The 23,892-nt window shown below is 46.2% G+C and overlaps 1 protein-coding gene across 1 annotated transcript; it reads right to left on the reverse strand.

The window, feature by feature from the left end:
• Positions 1–19,948: 19,948 nt before the first annotated feature.
• LOC127310196 (uncharacterized) lies at positions 19,949–21,811 on the reverse strand. Its single transcript, XM_051340888.2, has one exon. It carries the CDS (start codon positions 21,490–21,492, stop codon positions 20,074–20,076), a length of 1,419 nt encoding a protein of 472 aa, XP_051196848.2. The 5' UTR covers positions 21,493–21,811; the 3' UTR covers positions 19,949–20,073.
• Positions 21,812–23,892: the final 2,081 nt, after the last annotated feature.

A 23,892-nucleotide genomic window follows, 5' to 3' on the forward strand; every position in this document is an offset into this window, starting at 1 on the left:
ACTATTCCCAAGTCACTGAGTTTCTTTGCATGCCCGGTCATGGCGAGCATGTGCTCACTAACGGAGCTGCCTTCTTCCATCATGCAGCTGAAGAAGTGTTTCGATGCTTCATAGCATTCCACGGCCGCATGAGTCTCAAAGATAGTTTTCAACTGATTGACTAACTCATGTGGATCGTGGTGCTCAAAACGTTTTTGAAGATCGGCTTCCAGACTGCATAAGATGGCACACTGAACTTGAGAGTACCGAGTTTTCCGAGTTGCGTAAACATTCTTTACTTCATCGGTTTCAGTTTCTGCAGGAGGGTCACCTAGCGGTGCATCAAGCACATATTGCAGATTTCCGCCATTGAGGAAGATCCTCACATGACGGAACCAGTCGGTGAAGTTGCTACCGTTGCTCTTAAGCTTTTCTTTTTCTAGGAACTGGTTAAAATTGATTGAGGACGCCATATCTACAACATATTTGCAATAGTTTAGACTAATGTTTATGACAAATTGAGTTCAAATTTTAATTCAACATAATTAAAAACTAGGTGAACTCCCACTCAAAACAATATCCCTCGCATTGTCTTAGTGATCACACGAACCAAATCCACTACACCAAGTCCGATCATCACGAGACAAGATGTAACTTCAATGGCAAACACTCAAAGTGTTCATCATATCAATCATATGATTCATGCTCTACCTTTCGGTATCACGTGTTCCGAGACCATGTCTGTATATGCTAGGCTCGTCAAGGCCACCTTAGTATCCGCATGTGCAAAACTGGCTTGCACCCGTTGTATGCACTTGTTGATTCTATCACACCCGATCATCACGAGATGCTTCAAAACGACAAGTCTTGGCAACGGTGCTACTAAGGATGAACACTTTATTATCTTGAGATTTTAGTGAGAGATCATCTTATAATGCTACCGTCGCGATCTAAGCAAAATAAGATGCATAAAAGGATTAACATCACATGCAGTTCATATGTGATATGATATGGCCCTTTTGTCTTTGTGCCTTTGATCTTCATCTCCAAAGCACGGTCATGATCTCCATCATCTTCGGGCATGATCTCCATCATCGTCGGCGTAGCGTCAAGGTCAATGGCGCCGTCTTCATGATTGTCCTCCATGTAGCAACTATTACAACGACTTTGAAATACTACTCAACATGAAATTTAAAGACAACCATAAGGCTCCTGCCGGTTGCCACAATACAATAATGATCATCTCATACATAGTCATCATCACATTATGGCCATATCACATCACCAAACCCTGCAAAAACAAGTTAGACGTTCTCTAGTTTGGTTTGCATATTTTACGTGGTTTAGGGTTTTCGAGTGAGATCCAATCTACCTACGAACATGAACCACAACGGTGATACTAGTGTTGTCAATAGAAGAGTAAATTGAATCTTTACTATAGTAGGAGAGACAGACACCCGCAAAGCCTCCTATGCAATACAAGTTGCATGTCGAACGAGGAACAAGTCTCATGAACGCGGTCATGTAAAGTTAGTCCGAGCCGCTTCATCCCACTATGCCATAAAGATGCAAAGTACTCAACTAAAGATAACAAGAGCATCAACGCCCACAAAACCATTGTGTTCTACTCGTGCAACCATCTATGCATAGACCTGGCTCTGATACCACTGTAGGATAACGTTGCATAGAAAACAAAAAATTTCCTACCGCGAACACGAAATCCAAGCCAAGATGCAATCTAGAAGACGGTAGCAACGAGGGGATTATCGAGTCTCACCCTTGAAGAGATTCCAAAGCCTACAAGATGAGGCTCTTGTTGCTGCGGTAGACGTTCACTTGCCGCTTGCAAAAGCGCGTAGAAGATCTTGATCACGGCGCCACGAACGGGCAGCACCTCCGTACTCGGTCACACGTTCGGTTGTTGATGAAGACGACGTCCACCTCCCGTTCCAGCGGGCAGCGGAAGTAGTAGCTCCTCTTGAATCCGACAGCACGATGGCGTGGTGTCGGTGGCGGTGGAGAACTCCGGCGGAGCTTCGCTAAAGCACGTGGGAGCTATGGAGGAGAGGGGGGCGGCTAGGGTTTGGGAGGGGGTGGCCGGCCACTCAAGGGGGGCGGCCAGGTTGTGGTCTTGGGGTGGCCGGCCCACTCCCCTTGGCCCCTCATTATATAGGTGGAAGCCCCAAGTGTTGGACTACAAGTCTCCGAATAAGACCCGAACCCAAAACCTTCCATGTGATAGGGAAACCTACCCAAGGTGGGAATCCCACTTGGGTGGGATTACCCCCTTCCATGTGGGGGGGTGGCCGGCCCCCATAGGGGGAGTCCACTTGGGACTCCTCCCCCACTAGGGTTGGCCGGCCATGGAGGTGGAGTCCCTCCGGGACTCCACCTTCCTTGGTGGTTTCTTCCGGACTTTTCTAGAACCTTCCATAGAACCTTCCGCATCATTTTAATTCACATAAAATGACATCCTATATATGAATCTTATTCTCCGGACCATTACGGAACTCCTCGTGATGTCCGGGATCTCATCAGGGACTCCGAACAAATATTCGAACTCCATTCCATATTCAAGTTCTACCATTTCAACATCCAACTTTAAGTGTGTCACCCTACGGTTCGCGAACTATGCGGACATGGTTGAGTACTCACTCCGACCAATAACCAATAGCGGGATCTGGAGATCCATAATGACTCCCACATATTCAACGATGACTTTAGTGATCGAATGAACCATTCACATACAATACCAATTCCCTTTGTCACGCGATATTTTACTTGTCCGAGGTTTGATCTTCGGTATCACTCTATACCTTGTTCAACCTCGTCTCCTGACAAGTACTCTTTACTCGTACCGTGGTATGTGGTCTCTTATGAACTTATTCATATGCTTGCAAGACATTAGACGACATTTCACCGAGAGGGCCCAAAGTATATCTATCCGTCATCGGGATGGACAAATCCCACTGTTGATCCATATGCCTCAACTCATACTTTCCGGATAGTTAATCCCACCTTTATAACCACCCATTTACGCAGTGGCGTTTGGTGTAATCAAAGTACATTTCCGGTATAAGTGATTTACATGATCTCATGGTCATAAGGACTAGGTAACTATGTATCGAAAGCTTATAGCAAATAACTTAATGACGAGATCTTATGCTACGCTTAATTTGGGTGTGTCCATTACATCATTCATATAATGATATAACCTTGTTATTAATAACATCCAATGTTCATGATTATGAAACTAATCATCCATTAATCAACAAGCTAGTTTAAGAGGCATACTAGGAACTTCTTGTTATCTACATATCACACATGTACTAATGTTTCGGTTAATACAATTATAGCATGGTATATAAACATTTATCATAAACATAAAGATATATAATAACCACTTTTATTATTGCCTCTTGGGCATATCTCCAACAGAAGAAGCGATGATGAGCCCAGATTCCAACAAATGGCAAGAAGCCATGAAATCCGAAATGGGATCCATGTATGATAACAAAGTATGGACTTTGGTAGACTTACCTGATAGCCGCAAGGCTGTCGAGAATAAATGGATCTTCAAGAGAAAAACAGATGCTGATGGTAATATTACTGTCTATAAAGCTTGACTTGTCGCAAAGGGTTTCCGACAAATTCAAGGTGTTGACTACGATGAGACTTTCTCACCTGTAGCGAAGCTAAGATCTGTGAGGATTTTGTTAGCAATAGCTGCATTTTTCGATTATGAGATTTGGCAGATGGATGTCAAAACGGCGTTCCTTAATGGAGACATTGAGGAAGAGTTGTATATGGTACAGCCCAAAGGTTTTGTCGATCCTAAAAATGCTGACAAAGTATGCAAACTTCAGCGTTCAATTTATGGACTGAAGCAAGCATCGAGAAGTTGGAACCGACGCTTTGATAAGGTGATCAAAGACTTCGGGTTTATACAGTGTCATGGAGAGGCCTGTATTTACAAGAAAGTGAGTTGGAGCTCAGAGCGTTCTGATATTATATGTAGATGACATATTATTGATTGGGAATGATATAGAACTATTAAGCAGTGTAAAAGGTTATTTGAATAATAGTTTTTCAATGAAAGACCTTGGTGAAGCATCATATATATTAGGCATCAAGATTTATAGAGATAGATCAAGACGCCTAGTAGGGCTATCACAGAGTACATACCTGGACAAGATTCTAAAGAAGTTTAGAATGGACGAAAGTAAGAAAGGATTCTTACCTATGTTACCAGGCAAGGTCTTGAGTAAGACTCAAGGTCCGGCTACGGCAGAAGAAAGAGAAAGGATGAGTCAGATCCCCTATGCCTCGGCAGTAGGCTCTATCATGTATGTCATGCTATGTACAAGACCGGATATAGCACATGCTGTTAGTTTGACTAGCAGATATCAAAGTGATCTAGGAATGGAACACTGGACAGCGGTCAAGAATATCCTGAAGTACTTGAAAAGAACTAAGGATATGTTTCTTTGTTATGGAGGTGACCAAGAGCTCGTTGTAACAAGTTACACCGATGCAAGTTGGAACACTGATCCCGATGACTCTAAGTCACGGTGGGTACGTGTTTATATTGAATGGTGCTGCAGTAAGCTGGGCAAGCTCGAAGCAGTGCACGGTGGCGAAGTCTTCAACAGAATCGGAGTACATAGCGGCTTCAGAGGCTTCATCAGAAGCGGTATGGATGAAGAGGTTCATTGTAGAGCTCGGTGTGGTTCCTAGTGCATTGGACCCACTAGTCATCTATTGTGACAACATGGGTGCCATCGCCAATGCACAAGAACCAAGGTCACACAAGAGGCTGAAGCATATCAAGCTGCGTTATCATTCGATTCGCGAGTACATCGAAGATGGAGAAGTAAAGATTTGCAAAGTACACACTGATCTGAATGTAGCAGATCCGTTGACTAAAGCTCTCCCTAGGGCAAAGCATGACCAACACCAGAATGCCATGGGTGTTAGGTACCTTACAATGTAATCTAGATTATTGACTCTAGTGCAAGTGGGAGACTGTTGGAGATATGCCCAAGAGGCAATAATAAAAGTGGTTATTATATATCTTTATGTTTATGATAAAAGTTTATATACCATGCTATAATTGTATTAACCGAAACATTGATACATGTGTGATATGTAAACAACAAATGAGTCCCTAGTAAGCCTCTTAACTAGCTTGTTGATTAATAGATGATTAGTTTCATAATCATGAACATTGGATGTTATTAATAACAAGGTTATATCATTACATGAACGATGTAATGGACACACCCAATTAAGCGTAGCATAAGATCACGTCATTAAGTTATTTGCTATAAGCTTTCGATACATAGTTACCTAGTCCTTTCGACCATGAGATCATGTAAATCACTTATACCGGAAAGGTACTTTGATTACATCAAACGCCACTGCGTAAATGGGTGGTTATAAAGGTGGGATTAAGTATCCGGAAAGTATGAGTTGAGGGATATGGATCAACAGTGGGATTTGTCCATCCCGATGACGGATAGATATACTCTGGGCCCTCTTGGTGGAATGTCGTCTAATGTCTTGCAAGCATATGAATAAGTTCATAAGAGACCACATACCACGGTACGAGTAAAGAGTACTTGTCAGGAGACGAGGTTGAACAAGGTATAGAGTGATACCGATGATCAAACCTCGGACAAGTAAAATATCGCGTGACAAAGGGAATTGGTATCGTATGTGAATGGTTCATTCGATCACTGAGTCATCGTTGAATGTGTGGGAGCCATTATGGATCTCCAGATCCCGCTATTGGTTATTGGTCGGAGAGAGTTCTCACCCATGTCCACATAGTTCACGAACCGTAGGGTGACACACTTAAGGTTTGATGTTGTAATAGTAGAACTTGAATATGGAATGGAGTTCGAAGTATTGTTCGAAGTCTAGGATGAGATCCCGGACATCACGAGGAGTTCCGGAATGGTCCGGAGAATAAGATTCATATATAGAAAGTCATATTCCATGTTTGAAATGATCCGGTGCATTTATGGAAGGTTCTAGAAGGTTCTAGAAAAGTCCGGAAGAAATCACTTTGGAAGGCGGAGTCCCGGAGGGACTCCACCACCCATGGCCGGCCAACCCTAGGGGGTGGAGTCCCAGGTGGACTCCACGTAAGGTGGCCGGCCACCCCCTCCCAAGGAAAGGTGGGAGTCCCACCTCAAGTGGGAATCCCACCTTGGGTAGGTTTCATGTCATATGGAAGGTTTTGGTTTGGGGTCTTATTCGAAGACTTGTAGACAACCTCTTGGGTGTTCCACCTATATAATGAGGGACAAGGGGAGGGGCCGGCCACCCCAAGACCACAAGGTGGCCGCACCCTATAGTGGCTGGCGCCCCCCTCTCCCAAACCCTAGCCGCCCCACCTCCTCCACCTCTCCCGCAACGCTAAGCGAAACTCCGCCGGAGTTCTCCATCGCCACCGCCACCACGCCGTCGTGCTGCCGGATTCAAGAAGGAGCTACTACTTCCGCTGCCCGCTGGAACGGGGAGAAGGACGTCGTCTTCATCAACACCGAACGTGTGACCGAGTACGGAGGTGCTGCCCGATTGTGGCACCGTCAAGATCTTATACGCGCTTTTGAAAGCGGCAAGTGATCGTCTACCGCAGCAACAAGAGCCTCATCTTGTAGGCTTTGGAAATCTTTAAGGGTGAGTCTCGATCATCTCCTCGTTGCTCCCATCTTCTAGATTGCATCTTGGCTTGGTTTGCGTTCTCGCGGTAGGAATTTTTTTGTTTTCTATGCAACGTATCCCAACAATCTATTATATTTGTAACCAACAAGGGGCTATTGTTAGAGATGTTTGGGATGCATTGGAGCTAAAACTCACCTTTAGGAGAAATTTTAGCCCATCCATGATGGATCAATGGTTACAAGTTGAGCATATTGCTAAATCCATCAAGTATGATGGTGTAGAAGATGCGACGGTTTGGGAGCTTCACGGTTCTGGAGTGTATACATCACTATTTATAATCACTATTTATATGCCATCCTGAATTTTAGGGGGTTAACCCGGTTTACATACCTGATGTTTGGAGTTTTTTTGTGCCTCCTAGGGTGCAAGTCTTAACTCTAGTTTTTGTCACACAACAAGCTCCTCACTAGAGACAATCTAGCTAAGCAAGAAGACGTAGCTGATGATACTTGCCTTTTTATGTGCAGATAAAGAGAGCACTCATCATTTTTTCTCTCTTGTGCGATATTGTGAAAATCATGTGGTCAGAATCTGTGATCCTAGGTAGACAAGCAGGTGGAAATTATGAAAATGTTGCTATATTATGGGTAAGTAACAATAAGAATGATGTGATTAACATGGTTTCTACTGCTTTCATGTGGGCAATGTGGACATAGGAATGACATTTTATTTCGAAACTGCTTATGGTTTGGAATGAAGGTCCCATGGGTGCGCCTTGCGAAGTTACTAAAAAGATGGCTTCCCCTATGCCCAAGGCAGGTTGCAGCGTGCATGAAGGACTATGTCGTATGCAAGACCTTCCTGGGTGTTGTCGTTCTTTTTGACATGGTTTAGCTCATGATAGCCTTTCAGTTGTTGTTGGTTAAAAATGGTAGTTTGTGACTGGAGGTTTATGGCCTTAGCCTGAACTTTTCTTTTATCTGAATGATGTGCTGTAAACGTTGGGCAATGTCGTTTCATTTTTCAATGAGAAATGGAATGGTGTTGCAGCCTTTTGATCTAAAAACATGTACGGTGGTCGCGTGCGCCCCGTGCATGCTCTATTTTTCTACTCTATCCAATTCGTATTAATTGTCGTTAATATAAATGTATCTAGATATTTTTTTAGTTAAGATACATTCAAATTAGCACAAATAATATGGATCGCTGAGAGGACTACAACTCACCTCTCGGTAGCTTTCCCATCGACTAGTGAGGATGGCTTCGGCTTTTCAATGAGGAAGGGGTATGGCAAGAGCTTATATAAAATAAATACAATCACTTGAAAACAGTAAATCAAGTCACCATGAGATCTACAATTTCGCCTTTTTGGAAAGGCCTCATGAAGGCTAAGGACAAGTTCTTTTGTAGAGGATCCTTCACCGCTCGGAATGGGATGACTACTGGGTTTTTGGAAGACACTTTGTTAGGGGACATGACCCTATCACACCAATATCCTTCTCTTTAAAACATTCTTCAATGAAAACAAGTTTTCATGGCCAGTGTGTTTGCACAAACTCATTTGAATATCTCTTTGGAACTTTGTTAGAAAATAAATGGGCACAATGGCTGAATCTTGTCCAACCCAAAAACTTAAAACAAAAGCCAAACCTAAAAGCTACAGCAAAAAATTAAAACAAAAGCAAAAAAGAAATAACCGGGTTGCCTCCCGCAAAGCTCTTTGTTTTATAGCCATATAGCTAGACTTCATACCGTTTACTTTTAGAAGTTGCACATATCAGGAGGGCAAGTCTCTAGCTCTCCCCTTCTTTATTGGGAGAGTGAATTCCACTTTTTACCCTGTATTCTGCATTTGTGTCACATATTACCCCATTTAGTGGAACTTCTACCAAAATATCCCATTTATGAGACTTTAAACACGGTTTAGACCCAATTTATCATTTTACTTGTTATTGTTAGAGAGAATAGGTATGATACATCAATGTGGAGCGATAAAATATGTAAATATAGAAGGGACTCATGGACGATTTATGCCTAAAATTGTTTAATCCATATATTCGCTTCATCACTAATGCCTTGATATTTTTAGACAACGATCATCACCTAATACCTTGCCCAATGAACACACACCAGAATATAAGTGTCCAAAGTCTTTAAAATGGGTAATATACACAAATTTTCACTCAGCGGGGTAATTTGTGTCGCAAATGCAAAACTATAGGGTAAAAAGTGGAATTCACTCTTATTGAGAAGTTCGTCATGCACTTCTAGTGTGGGAAGGGATACTTCACAATCCCCTCTTTTCAATCAATGATGATTGCACTTGTAGTTCTAAGAAAAAAATCATCCAAAGATTATATGATATGGGTTTTTATTCTCCATGCCCATGATAATAAAATCAACAGGCAAAAAAACTCATATGCAACTCAACAAGACATTATTAAGTCTACCTAAACCATACTTGGTACGTAGCATTTTTTCCATAGGACCAATGTTTAGAGTTTCATATGGATTTTTTTAGGAATAGCACAAACACTAGACCCAAAATCAAGCACGACATTGCATGCAATCTTTCCTGTGATGACTTGTAATTTTGGCTCCGTATATCCCTAGGCTTCGGCGGTATTATAGCCTTCTGATTGTCAGAAACTTCAATAACAATATAAGCTACTATGTAAGATCCAATATATACCTGCTTGATGCATATCAATAGTGGGATCATTTTCATATTTATGAATCCTCTTTAACTAGCTTTTACGCCTCCAGGGCATATGTAGGAGAGAGCACGTGTCACATGGACCCAGAATGTAAAGCGCGGTGCGCACTTAATTTAGGATTAAGAATGCTGCCCGCAACGTACGTGCGTCGCTACAAGGGCAGCTAGCTGCAAGAAACGACGGTATACATTGATGCAACTGCTACCAGATGCAGCGCCGTCGACTAGGGCCAAATGTGGACTAGCTGGATCCTACAGATACGTCTCGTCGTCTCGTACGATGCAATGCAAGAACTATACGTAGGTACATACACGTGTGCATACGGGCGTCGATCGGGGAGCTTTCAGGTTCTTTCCTTCCATCAATGGCATCCGTTGATGAATGCTCCATCGGCCGTGGCGGAGTAGCTTTCCACGCTTGAATGTATACGGTCTAGCTAGCAGCATGGCTCGCTCGGCCACTGGCGACGTGCTAACCACCGAGCTATACCTGGCAACAGGAGCTACCTTGTCGTTAGCCCTATATGTGGCTCTCAAGCTGCACTAACCACCACTCTAACCACATGATATTTAGTGTGGTCCTCCTCGCGAATATCCCGATCGAGTTGCTTAATTTGATCCCGGCCGCTCTCTCCCGATCTGCGCGTATCGACTAGTTTACTCGCGACGGTCTTAGTTTACTCACGCGGAGCACATGACGATCGAGAAGCGCGCATCTTAGTGTCAGGCTTTATAACTAATAATCAGGCTCTCCCACTTCGCCGGGTGCATGTGCCGGGCTACTGCGCCAGCTAGCTCTAGCAGCAGCATCAGTGAAAGCTTTCGACACTGGTAGAAAAACGCTCATCTATACCGGTTCCAGATGGGCATTCGTACCGGTTGCTAAACCGGTATAAATTATCCGGTACTAAAGGCCCCCCCTTTCATACCGGTTGCTTAAGAACCGGTATAAAAGGGTCCTCCACGTGGGCCACCAGGAGAGCTCAGGGCTAAGGAGATTTGGTACCGGTTGGTAATACGAACCGGTACCAAAGGTTCCCACCCGCGGCAGGGAATTTGCCCGAATCTCTGCCGCGGCAGAGAATTGAAGTTTTAGGGTTTTGGAGGGGTTTAGGATATCGCGGTTTATTTCATATCGCGTCTATGCACCAGAAACGCCTTTGGGTTTAGGTAGTACATGAAGATCAAGATGATGCATAGCAAGTTGGTGCATACAATATAACACACATGTAATTGCATAAGATCGCAAATTAAGAAGCACTATGCATGAAGATCGATCTTCATGCATAGTGGTACTCTCCGAGGCATACTCTATATATGTCTATTACATGTAGCATAGTGGTACTCTTCGATTCAACTATATATGTAACATGTACATCTTCATTCATAGTGGAGCTCTGCGAATGGTGGTATGACGTCCCGAAGGAAGAATCCCGCCAATTCCTCGCCTATTGCTATGAAGCGGTCAACGATTGAGAGCTTGTTCCGCTTTCTTGACAACTATAAAAGAATAAGATACAAATGAATACATGAGCTATGTGTGTGTGTGTGTGTATATATATTCAAACCACAATGAAACAACTATTACTGAAAATCAGCACAACTTATGATAAGAAAACAAATTTGTAAATAATGTTTTCGTACCTCTTTATTTCTTTCATTATTCATTCTCTCGCTGACAATTCTGTGGATGTACTCGCAAACGTAGAATCCACAGAGATCAGTCCCTTGTGGTTGTTGCGGGCATTTCTTTACCAGAATATAATTCAATCAAACAATAGTCAAGTATGATAATTAAAGGTGTGTGGACCTAGGTAGTACTACTTACTTTCGCCTTCCATCGCAGCTTCGGTGGCCATTCATGGGACTTATCTTCCTTGATGAAAGTTTCCCACACGCTGCCCGACAAAAGAAAATGCATAAAAGAGTTATCAATTAGTTCATAGCAGGAAATTAACGAAACAAACCGATAAGAATTAAAATTACCTTTTGAGCATTAAATAACAAGACAAGTATAGTTCCGATTTTTTGCTTAGTGAGTCAAAGACTTCAACTTCTCCAATTTGCATATTGATGACGAGAAGAATAAAGTGAAACCTACGCACGTTTAAATATATAGTGTCATATATATAAGTCATTAGTTAAAATTTTGACATACGGTGAGCAAAATATAATGTGTTATAAGATAGTAAGACTCACTCGAAGTTGTAAGGCCAAATTATTAGCCTTTTGTCATGTTGTCGCTTCAAAAACCTTAGCAAAATCTCCGGTGTATCCTTGTTATAGACGGGATCTTCTATGGTTTTAACATGCATTGTGTGCGGGTCAATGAACCCAATGTCCGTGATTTCGTCCCTTTTGCATTCGAGCATCTTCGATCTGCATAATATAGCGCACAAAGGATTATAATCTGCAGACAATGAACGAGCTGAGCTAAAGACTTCTCAAATTAAATAAATCACTTACAGACAATAGGAACTGATGATAGATTTGTCGAGAGCCCGGAGATTGTATAACTGGAAAAGCTCGTTGAAGTCAACGTTCACACAGTATTCCTGGAAGTAGTGCTCTTCACTAACTCGCACCATGATAGCTCGATCCCTTCCTTTGAGGCATTAAGGTACCACGAATGCAAGTTACGCATACATGTTGGTAGCTTCCTGAGATTCTGGACCAAATCTTTCCCTTGAACAAATTGATATGCTCGTTCAGTGAAGGCGTAATCGGTTGTGTCTTGTCGAGAACTTTCAACGGGCTTCCCGTCAAACACCTTGAGAGGGGCAACCGATTGAACGGGTTGTTGTCCGAGCTGGTAGACTTGGTGTATCCCTTTTATCTCCTTGATACCCGATTGAACGGGTTTTGTCGCCTCGATCATCTTGTCATACGACCTTTCAATAGAACGCCTATAGTCAGATGGCGGCGATGGTACAGGGTCATATAGATTCTCAATGGTACGCACAACTTTCATCGGATCTAGTGTCTTCTCGAAAGGTATCTCTGGCACTTTCGGTGCAAATTTTTTTTTCACCTCGGCCTGAACGGCTTCCTGGTTTTCCTCGGGAGTTTTTTCCCAAGGTAACTTCTCAATGGGCGGCAGTGCTTTCTCCTTTCTAGCTTTCTTCCTAGGCGGCGTACCGTTCCGCTTAACGGACGCGGTCTTACGCGGAGGATCTCGAGGTGGTGGACTCACACTGGGGTCCCTCTCAGGTAGGTGTGGACTTTGCTGCTCACGAGGACTGCCACCAGGACTGCCACCAGGAGGAGTCGATGGCATTTGCTGCTCATGTGTAGGAGTCGGTGGCCTTTGCAAAAGGACGGCGTACTTCTTCGGCCATAGGGTGAAACCGTGCTTGACATCGGCCAGTGTCCTCTCATCTTCACCTCTAAGAATATCAAGCTCCACTGTTTCAAAACCCGGAACAACTTCATCCACCCCGACACGAACACAGCCGGGTGGAATGGGCATATGATGGTGCATTGCTCCATCTTCACTTGGGTACACATAGCCGACCGCCACCTTAACGGACGCGGTCCTGAATAACATATGTAGCTCGCAATCTGTCTTCTCCGTGACATAATCCACGGGGTAGCTTCCTCCACACCCGTCAAGATGCGAGGAACCGACACTGCTTCTTCGCTGAGATGGGGCAGCATCGCCATGTGGATCCTGTAGAAACAGCGGCTGATCAGGTGCCCTCTGATTTCTCTCAAGAGCCTCCACCCTAGTTAACAATTCCGTTACAATGTCGGCGTCCTTCTTCTTCTTTCGCGAACGGCTTCTATAAGTGTCAGCGCTGTCCGGCCACGCTTCCTTCATGGTGAGACCTGGGCGAGCTCGTACCCATCCAACGTGTTCAGGGTTCCCCAGAGCGAGTGTCAGCTCGTCATTCTCTCGATCAGGAATGTACTCTCCCTTTCTGACCTTATTAATTGCATCTACAAGCTTCGGTACAATTGACTCAATTTTTTCCTTCCATTTTCCCTTCGCAACGATCAGCCCTGTCTTTGGGTCCAACCCTGCCCCATGAGCGAACAACCAGAACTTGGACCGTCCAGGCCAGTCCCATGTCTGTGGAGTGATTCCATCATTCATCAGTTTATTCTCAAACGCTGTCCACTTCGGAATGGCACTCTTGTAGCCACCTGACCCCAAATGGTGCGGAAGTTTCTTCTTTGAAGCATTTTCGGTATTTTTCTTCGATCGGGACACAAAAGTAGATGATTGCTTATACTCCTTAAATGCGGGCCAGTGAGCTTTTATCTTCACTAGATTATCATCGAATACTGGATCTTCATTGTTATATTTGTCCCATAGATTTTTCTTCCAGGTCTGGAATTGTATGGCCATCTTCTTCAATGTCCATTCCTTGACTTTTTTCTTCTGGCCTTCCGTCATGTCTTCCGGTAGGCTGAACTTTGTCAGTAGCGTGTCCCAAAGAAATTTTTTCATCGTCTCGTTGACATAACTAGCACCACTCTCCGCGTTCTTCGGCTTATGCCACTCTTGAATGCTGATCGGTACATGATCCCTAACAAGAACTCCGGCTTGACTTGTAAATTTGCGGCAAAACTCTTTGGGATGCTCTGGTTCACCATTAGCCTTGAATGCCGTGAGGGCTAACCTGCCCTCGCCCTTTAGCACCCGCGTCGGGCCTCGTTTTGATCTAACAGACTTGCTCGATGATCCAGAAGGCTAAAAGAAAAAATTATTCGTTAATAAGTGCAATACAAATAAATGAATGCATCTAGGGATGAACATATAGACTAATTGATACATAGATATACACCTCGCCGGAGTTTGTGATGGACACTTCGTTGTCTCTTCTAACTTGTTCAGACTCAAGTCCCTCGCCGAAATCATTCAGAAAGTCTTGGAACTCGTTGTCATCTCCATCAGGCCCACGGGCACTCTCAAATATCAATTTCTGCACCGCTTCTTCTTGATCCTCATCTCGGACGAAGGTGCCGTCCGCCATACCTCAATGTCACTAGAAAATGAAGAAAGAAATTATAACAGATTGCTAGATGGATAACAATTGAAATGAAGAAAGCAAAACACCCTAACGGACCGCCACGGCCACGGACTCGGCGTTCCCCCTCCTCCTCTCACGCCGATTGATGAAGAAGCTTTCCCAAGTCGGGCTGTAGTCGGGATGCCACTCGGGATTCCTCCGCTGCTCTGGCGTGAGCTCGAAGTAGTAGTGGTTCGTGATGGCCATCTCGCGCGCCACACCTAGAGGGACTGGACGGACCGGTACGCCTCCGACGCTTAGCAACCAGCCGGTCGGGACGCGGTAGCCCGGCGGGCAGGGGTAGTTCGAGGCGCGAAGCGCCTCCGCCTCCCGGGGGGTTAGAGATGCGATGGAAGCCATGGGAGAGAATGATGAGGTTTGCAGATATGAGTCTAGATGTGATATGTAAATGGTGGCTAAGCCTACATATATATAGTGAAAAAATGGCGGGAAGACAGAGGGGGGAACCGGTGGAAAGCGCGGGAAGAAAATAGGCGGGAAGACAGAGGCAAACCTTTAGTACCGGTTGGTGGGTGCAACCGGTACTAAAGGTGTTTTTCTGTCATGTAACAAAACTGTCGGTGGGATAAGGACGCGTGGGTAACCTTTAGTACCGGTTGGTGGGTGCAACCGGTACTAAAGCTGTCGGCAGGATAAGGACGCCCTGCTCGATGAGATAAAGTATGTAGCGCACGACGCCCTGTCGGTGGGATAAGGACGCGTGGGTAACCTCTAGTACCGGTTGGTGGGTGCAACCGGTACTAAAGCTGTCGGCAGAAGAAGACAAAGTAGAAGCGGCGCCGTGCCTATAAAAGGAGCATCGATACGCCATGGGAAGCAGCTCAACAAGCCAACATGGATGGAGAGTTTCATCACCATGGATGGAGGAAAGGGTTGGAAAATCTCCCGTGGCGGAACTTGTCGAAGATGCCCTTGGTGCACACGCCCTATGGCATCTTCGGAAGTTCCGCCTCGGAAAAATTTCCCTGCAAGCCCGTGAAAGACTCCATCTCCTTTAACAATGTTGGGGAAAGGGTTGGGAAATCTCCCGTGGCGGAACTTCTCGAATATGCCCTTGGTGCACATGCCCTATATATGGCATATTCGGAAGTTCCGCCTCGGAAAAATTTCCCTGCAAGCCCGTGAAAGCTACTTAACTAGTAAAACAAGCCAACCATCTCCATTGTTAATATCTTACATACAGTAACATCATTACACAAAAGTGATTTCCATATTGAGATACACAAGTTATGATCCCTATATGTAGCTAGCTAGTCTTCTGATTTTTCTTCGTCTGTTTCCCTTTCTTCTTACTGCGACGCAACCATGGACAATCTTCATTGTTTAAGATGATGCTTGGGTCAATTTTTACCTTGAAGGGTGGAATATCGTCAAACTTATTATAATCTTCTGACATGTCTGTCTTGTCCTCTACTCCCACGATGTTTCTTTTTCCTGAAAGAACTATGTGCCGCTTTGGCTCATCGTATGATGTTTCCTCTTGCCTTTCTTTTCTTTTTTTCGGTTTGCTAGACATATCCTTCACATAAAAAACCTGAGCCACTTCACTGGCTAGGACGAATGGTTCGGTGTTGTACCCTAGATTCTTGAAATCCACTGTAGTCATTCCGTACTGCGGGTCTACCTGCACTCGTCTTTCGGGTTGAACCATTTGCACCGGAACAAAGGGACCTTGAAATTAGGTCCATAGTCAAGTTCCCATATCTCCTCTATGTACCCATAATATGTGACCTTGTTCCCATTGCCATCTTCTGCATCAAAGCGGACACCACTGTTTTGGTTGGTGCTCTTTTTGTCTTGGGCGAAAGTGTAAAATGTGTTCCCATTAATCTCGTACCCTTGAAAAGTCGATATAGTAGAAGATGGTTGCTTGGCCAACAAGTATAGCTGCTCGTCATCGGTGACATTCATGAGACGTGTTTGCAACCAACCGCCGAAAGTCTTCATGTGTTCTCCATCAATCCAATCTTCACGTTGCTCCGGGTATTTAGAGCGTAAGATATCCTTGTGTTCCTCTTTGTACGGAGCCACCAAGATGGAATTATGTAGAACTGTGTAGTGTGCTTCAGTGAAAGAATGTCCGTCCATACACGTTGCTGATTTCTTTCCTAGCGTGCCTTTTCCACGCAGCCTCCCCTCATAGCGCGATTCGGTGAACACCGATGGGCTTAAGGTCAGGAATAAAGTCAACACAAAACTCAATGACCTCCTCTGTTCCATAGCCCTTGGAGATGCTTCCTTCGGCCTAGCACGGTTATGAACGTACTTCTTTAAGACTCCCATGAATCTCTCAAAGGGGAACATGTTGTGTAGAAATACAGACCGAGAACGCCAATCTCTTCGACCAGGTGAACTAGGAGATGTGTCATAATATTGAAGAAGGATGGTGGGAACACCAACTCGAAGCCGACTAGACATTGGACCACATCCTTCAAAATTTTGTAGAGTAAGTGGATTGATCACCTTCGTAGAAATTGCATTGAGGAACGCACATAGCTTCACAATGGGTACTCGAACATTTTCCGGCGTAAGCCCCCTCAATGCAACCGGAAGTAATTGTGTCATAATCACGTGGCAGTCATGAGACTTTAGGTTTTGAAACTTTTTCTCCGACATGTTTATTATTCCCTTTATATTCGACGAGAAGCCGACGGGACCTTGATGCTACTCAGGACTTCAAAAGATCTCCTTCTCCTCTTTGGTAAGAGCGTAGTGGCAGGACCTTGATACTTCTCTCGATTCAGGTTGTTTCCTTCGTGGATACTTTGCTGGTCCTGCCGTTCATCCGGTGTATCTTTTGTCTTCCCATACACGCCCAAGAAGTTTAGCAGGTTCACGCAAAGATTTTTCGTCACGTGCATCACGTCGATTGCAGAGTGAACCTCTAAGAATTTCCAGTAGGGTAGCTCCCAAAATATCGACTTCTTCTTCCACATGGGTACGTGTCCGTCAACATCATGCGGAACAGATTGTCCGCCGGGACCCTTTCCAAAGATCACTTTTAAATCCTTGACCATATCATATATAACTTCCCAGAGGGCGGGTAGGCTTCGTTCGGTTATCCGCCTCACCTCCGAAATGCTTTCCTCTCTTTCTTACGTGATGGTGTTTTGGAAGAAATCGACGATGCCCTGTGTACACATTCTTGTTTCCCAAATAATTACCGCGCCACCTAAACAAGGTGTGCATGCATTGTATCCCTTGTTTGACTGCCATGAAATGTTACAAAGAGCAGGCCAATCAATGATGGTTACAAATAACAACGCTAGTATGTTAAATTCCTTTTGTTCGTGCTCATCCCACACAGTACACCTTCGTCACGCCACAACTCTAAAAGTTCTTCAACCAATGGCCTCAGTACACATCAATGTCGTTGCCGGGTTGCTTCGGGCCCTGGATGAGCACCGGCATCATAATGAACTTCGCTTCATGCACAACCAAGGAGGAAGGTTATAGATACATAGAGTCACCGGCAGGTGCTATGACCGGAGCTCTGCTCCCGAAAGGATTAAAGCCATCTGTACTTAGACCAAATCTTAAGTTCCTTGCGTCATCTGAAAATGACTTGAACTCTCTGTCGATTTTTCTCCACTGCGACCCGTTAGCGGGGTGTCTCAAAGATCACATCTTTCTTACGGTCCTCTTTGTGCCATCGCAACAACTTGGCATGCTCTTTGTTCTGGAACAAACGTTTCAACCGTGGTATTATAGGAGCATACCACATCACCTTCGCAGGAACCCTCTTCCTGGGGGTGGACTCGCCCTCAACATCGCCAGGGTCATCTCGCCTGATCTTATACCTCAATGCACTACATACCGGGCATGCATTCAAATTCTCGTACTCCCCGCGGTAGAGGATGCAGTCATTGATGCATGCACGTATCTTCTGCACCTCTAATCCTAGAGGGCAGACAACCTTCTTTGCTTCGTACGTGCTAGAGGGCAACACGTTCTCCCCTGGAAGCATCTTCTTTATTATTTTCAGCAACTTTTCAAATCCCTTGTCAGAAGTACCATTCTCTGCCTTCCACTGCAGCAATTCCAGCGTGGTACCCAGCTTTTTCTGACCATTTTCGCAATTTGGGTACAACAGTTTGTTGTGATCCTCTAACATTTTCTCCAACTTCAACCTCTCCTTTTCATTTCCGCAGTTCATCTTCGCATCAAGAATGGCCCGACCCAAATCGTCATCCGGGTCATCAAAAATCGGCTCATCGAAAATGGGCTCTTCTTCAGCTTCGTCTTCCCCCATTCTACTATCACCGTCTTCAGTGAATAAGGGATAGTTGTCACTATCCTCTTCTTCTTCGTTGTCTTCCAATATAACCCCTCTTTCTCCGTGCTTGGTCCAACAATTATAGCTGGGCATGAAACCGTTCTCCAGCAGGTGGACGTGAAGGGTCTTCGAGGTTGAGTAATCCTTCATATTCTTACAGGAACTACATGGACAATACATGAAACCATTCGACCGCCTGTTTGCCTCAGCCACGTTGAGAAAATAATGCATGCCATTAATGAACTCGGGATGGCACCGGTCACCGTACAGCCATTGTCGAGTCATCTGCATTTTATATGTATATCAAAAATCATTAAGTACACAACATCGTGGATATATGAGTGACCAACTTAATTAATATTCAAGTTCATCACATAAAATTAAGTTTTTTTTATAAAAAAGAAGAGGCTCACCGAGGTTGTACGGTGCCGGCTAGGGGACGACGCTGGCGATCGACGGCGGTGAGGACGGGGATGATACTAATTAAAAGCTACAAAATATACCATAATTTCAGCTCAAATTGATTATAAAAAAAAGTAAAATCCCTAACTTAGGCATTTCATCAAACACCTTGCTAGCACTAGAAAAATAGTACGAGTTAAACTACCAAAGAAATGAGCTAAATTAGGAACGCCGAAAGAAAGGATGATATTGCTAACCCTTGGATAGATGGAGGTCGTTAATCTTGTTAAAATGGTGGAGAAAAAATGAAAATTTGTTGGAGTGTGAGAGGTGCAAAAGTTTTAGAAATGTGAGAGAGATGAAAAAATGAGAATGGATCGGGGGCGGGGGCGGGGGAGGGGCAGTGAGCATATGAGGCACCCTTTAGTACCGGTTGGTAACACAAACCGGTACCAAAGGTCCAACCTTGGCCCCACCCTCACCTGCCATTCTGGCCGAAGACCTTTCGTACCGGTTCCTAACACGAACCGGTACGAAAGCTCGTAACGAACCGGTATGAATGCCTGAGCGTCCGAACCGGTACAAATGCCACCTTTAATACCGGTTCGTAAGGGAACCGGTATTAAAGTCTTAGATGGATGAGAGGTTTTTTACTAGTGCGAGCTTTGCTTGCTTAGGGCATCTCCAACCGGGCGACCCAAACGGACGCGCTGGGCCGTCCGTTTTGGGCCGTTTGCGTGGCCGAGCGGACGCGCGGACGGAGCCCCGCGTCCGGGCGTCCGTTTGGGTCGCGCGGTGCGCCCAACGCGGCAGATTTGGATCGCGGCGCCCTATGGTATGTTTTTCTTGTAAATTCACTAGAAGAACGCAAAAAAATATTATATAAAATATATAAAATAGTTCAAATGCTCAAAATGTATTACACATTACATAGTCCATGTAATCAAGGATAAAGTATTATTCAAATAAAATGAAAAAACGATACAAATGCTCTAGGCTTCAGGATTTCCTTCCTCATTGTTGTTTGCAGCATTGTTGCCTACATGCTGCCACATGTGCTCGACCAAATCAGCCTGAAGCTGGTTGTGTACAGCTAGATCTCGAATTTCATGGTGCGCATGAAGAATGTCCTGGAATGATGCTGGAGCACCTTGAGGAGTAACCAACTCTCCTTGGCCTTCCCAGTCATTATCAAAGAGTGAATCATCCCGCTCTACCTCAACAATCATGTTATGCATGATTACACAAGCGGTCATCACCTCCCACAGAGTTTGCACATCCCAGGCTCTGGCAGGGTGTCTGACGATAGCCCAACGAGCTTGGAGGATGCCAAACGCCCGCTCGACATCTTTCCGGGCTGCCTCCTGCTCTTTGGCAAACCTTGCCTCCTGCTCTGAGTTGGGGTTTCGGATTGTCTTCACGAGTGTAGCCCAAGGTGGATAGATACCATCAGCAAGGAAGTACCCCTTGGTGTAGTGGTGCCCATTGATCTCAAAATCCACATCAGGGGACTTACCGTACGCTAGCCTATCAAACACCGGAGAGCGCTGCAGCACATTGATGTCATTGTGCGAGCCAGCCATTCCGAAGAATGAGTGCCAAATCCATGTGTCATGGGAAGCAACAGCTTCAAGAATGACTGTGCACCCCTCAGAATGGCCGCTGTATGCCCCCTGCCAACCAAAGGGGCAGTTCTTCCACTCCCAGTGCATGCAGTCTATGCTACCAAGCATCCCAGGAAAACCCCTGGAAGCGTTGATCGACAACAGATGAGCTGTGTCCTCTGCATTAGGTTGCCGGAGGTACTGTTCTCCGAACGAACCGATCACTGCTCTGCAGAACCTGTACATCGATTCCAAGCCGGTTGACTCACTCATGCGTATGTACTCATCTACGAAATCACCGGCAACGCCATATGCGAGCATCCTAATCGCTGCCGTGCATTTCTGGTACGAAGAGAGGCCTACCTTGCCAATTGCATCCACTTTCGCACAGAAGTAGTCGTCGTAGATCTTGACGCCATCCATTATCCGGCGGAATAGCGGCCTGGTCATCCGAAAACGACGGCGAAACAAGGACGGCACGAACAATGGATTGGGTTGGAAGTAGTCGTTGTAGAGCTGGTCGTGGCCGCGTTCTCTTTTGCGGTCCAAGGCGGCCGCGCGCCCCGGCAAGGACCCCCGGTACACGGGGATTTGCGAGACAATGTGCTCGTGGATGAGCATCGCAGCATCCGTGAAAAAATCGTCGTCGGACTCCTCTTCTGACGACGTGTCGATGAAGTTCTTGAAGTAGTATTCGTCGTCGCTGTCCACCATGATCTGAAAAGGGACACATTTTAGTTCGAGCATTTGAACGAACACCTCGCAGGCGGAGGCGATCCAAATGCTTCTGTAGGGACCTGCAGGCATGGCCGTCTCAGCCGACTTACGGTCTGGAAACACGGTGCAGGAGAGCTCACCTCCGGCGGAAACGGCGCAGCTGCGAACGACGGGAGGTGTCGCGACGGTGAGAGGACAACAGCGCCGGCGGCGGCGTCCTCCGACTCTGCTACGACGCGGCGAAAGCAGCGCGGGACCTCGACCTTTGCTTCCGCCCCGCTTGCCGGCGTCTCGACGACGATGGCCGGCGTCGACGCGCTCCCAAATCGCCGGTCCGTGGGTGGCGGCGGAGCGGTGGGGAGATGTGTGCGACGGGCTTGTGTTTTGGGAGGCAGACAGGCGGGCCAGGGGCGGACAAGGGGAGGACGCGAGCGACCAGCCTTTCGCGTCCACGACCACGCAAACTCGTCCAAGATTTGGGCCGGATTTGGGTCGTCCCGGACGCCGTGGCCGTCCGCTTTTGCGGTGCGTCCCCGCGTTGGGCCGGGTTTTTATCCGGCTGGACCCATCCGGACGCGCGGGCGCGGGATGGGTCGCCCGGTTGGAGATGCCCTTATGGCCTAATGTAATCATGCCATCTTTTACTTTTAGTTTGGTGGCACTAAACAACGCTGAGGCGTGGGTACGGTCGGGGCGTTTTTTATGGGCTTCCCACGAGGCGCGCGCCCCATCATGCATGCTCTATTTTTCTATCTTTTGCGGTCTTCTCTGTAGCTCGATGATCAATCGATGACGATCGATGACTTTGCAGCACTGCATCGTGTCCGTGTGCGCGCGCGCAGATCATTCGAGAAGCGCCTTAATCAGCCACGGTAAACACGTATCTGGGAAATAGTCAGCGCGAAATCGAATATCATGCAGCGTTTCTGTTCACCGATGCACGCATCTTGCCACCTTCCGTCAACTGCACTAATATTTGTCTACTCTTATTACCATGTTCTTAGTTGTCCCTGAATTTCTAAGCTTGTTTTTTAATCGCCTTTTACAGCTATACTACAACGCCACCTGTTTCCAAGCGAAGAATCAGATCTTCAGGATCTCCAATGGAAGATTCGGCGAGCCCAATTTAGTAGTAGTAGTAGCCGCTAAATCTGAAGGAAAGAATTGTGAAGAATGGGTTGAGATTCGTCCCCTGCAGCTGATACCAGTGACGATTGGTGACACAGGTGAGGCATGTCTTGCATGTTTGGTAGGCCAACGAAGCTAGGTAGCTTTTGTGGAAAACGACCCCTCGGACGCCTCGCGTGAGGCTACTCTGGGGGCTCCCCAAACCCTAACCTAGGTAACACCCCAATCTTGTCTCTCTGGCCGGTGCAGCCCCGGCAGTAGCGGTCGCGGTTGGCCACCGAAGGCGGGGGCGGCGGCATGCTCAACAGGCCCTCCTTCGAGCAGAGACGGGTTGCTGGAGCATGGTGGGGCAACGGTGGTGGGTGGAGCTCGGCGGGGAGTAGAGGAGATCGGGAGCGACGGCGGAGCTTTGGCAGGGAGAGCGGGACGCGGCGGCACCCTTTTCAACGAGGCGGTGGCAACTGCCGGCCATCTCTGCGCTGCGGTGCGCGGCAGCGTATCCCGTTGCTTGCTGGCTTGGGTGAAGGAGGAGAAGGACATGCTCGATCTGGGCCTCCGCGGGCTCGATCTAGGCCACCGCGGGTCTGTTTTGGGCTTTCGTGGCTTCGTTGCGGAGGTTCCTGCCTTGAGGTGGTAGGTGGCTGCTTCCTGTCTAAGTTGGAGGTAGTTGATGGACCGTGGGTCCTAACCATGTGAGGTTTCTGGCGGGTCGCGTGGGGGATGCTCGTTCGGCCTGAATAAAGGTGATGGTCCTCGGATCTCTCGCGCGCCAGGATGATGATCTTCCTTATGCATGTCCGTCTGGATTTGGCTGGATGTTGAGTTCCGGAAGGCTCTGCTGGCAAATGTAACAGTGTTCATGCCTGGAGTTTGCTGGTTTGGGAGGTATTCGGTCGTGCACACCCATGCTTTTATTCCGACCGTTTGGTTCCGGAGGGAGCGACGCGAAGCTCTCTTCTGTGTTGCGAGCTGATGACATTCTGGTCCTTGGTGTATCAGAGATGGAGAATTTCTTGAAGGCCGGTTTGGAGGACTAGCAGTGGAGGATCGAGTTGAGGTGTTGTTGAGGGATTTGCTTGGTATTCTGTGTCTTCTAACAGCAGTATGTAATTGGGGCAACGGCACATGTAAAGTTCAGAGTCATACCTTTCAGGGTGAAAACCCAAGGTCTGGTCTTAATTGGTTGTTCCTGGCAATAGTTTTATTGAAGACATTGTTTTGAGAGCGGGGACTATCTCCAGGGTGAAAACCTAAGATCTTTTGATCGGACGACGGTGGCGCTTGTGCACCGTTCCTTTGTTGCAGGTGTCGCTGGTGGAGAGCCTGGATTCCAGCTGCTGTCTTGGTGGTGGTTCTACTGTT

This window comes from Lolium perenne, chromosome 6 (genome assembly GCF_019359855.2).
Source record: "Lolium perenne isolate Kyuss_39 chromosome 6, Kyuss_2.0, whole genome shotgun sequence".
Classification (NCBI taxonomy): Eukaryota; Viridiplantae; Streptophyta; class Magnoliopsida; order Poales; family Poaceae; genus Lolium; species Lolium perenne.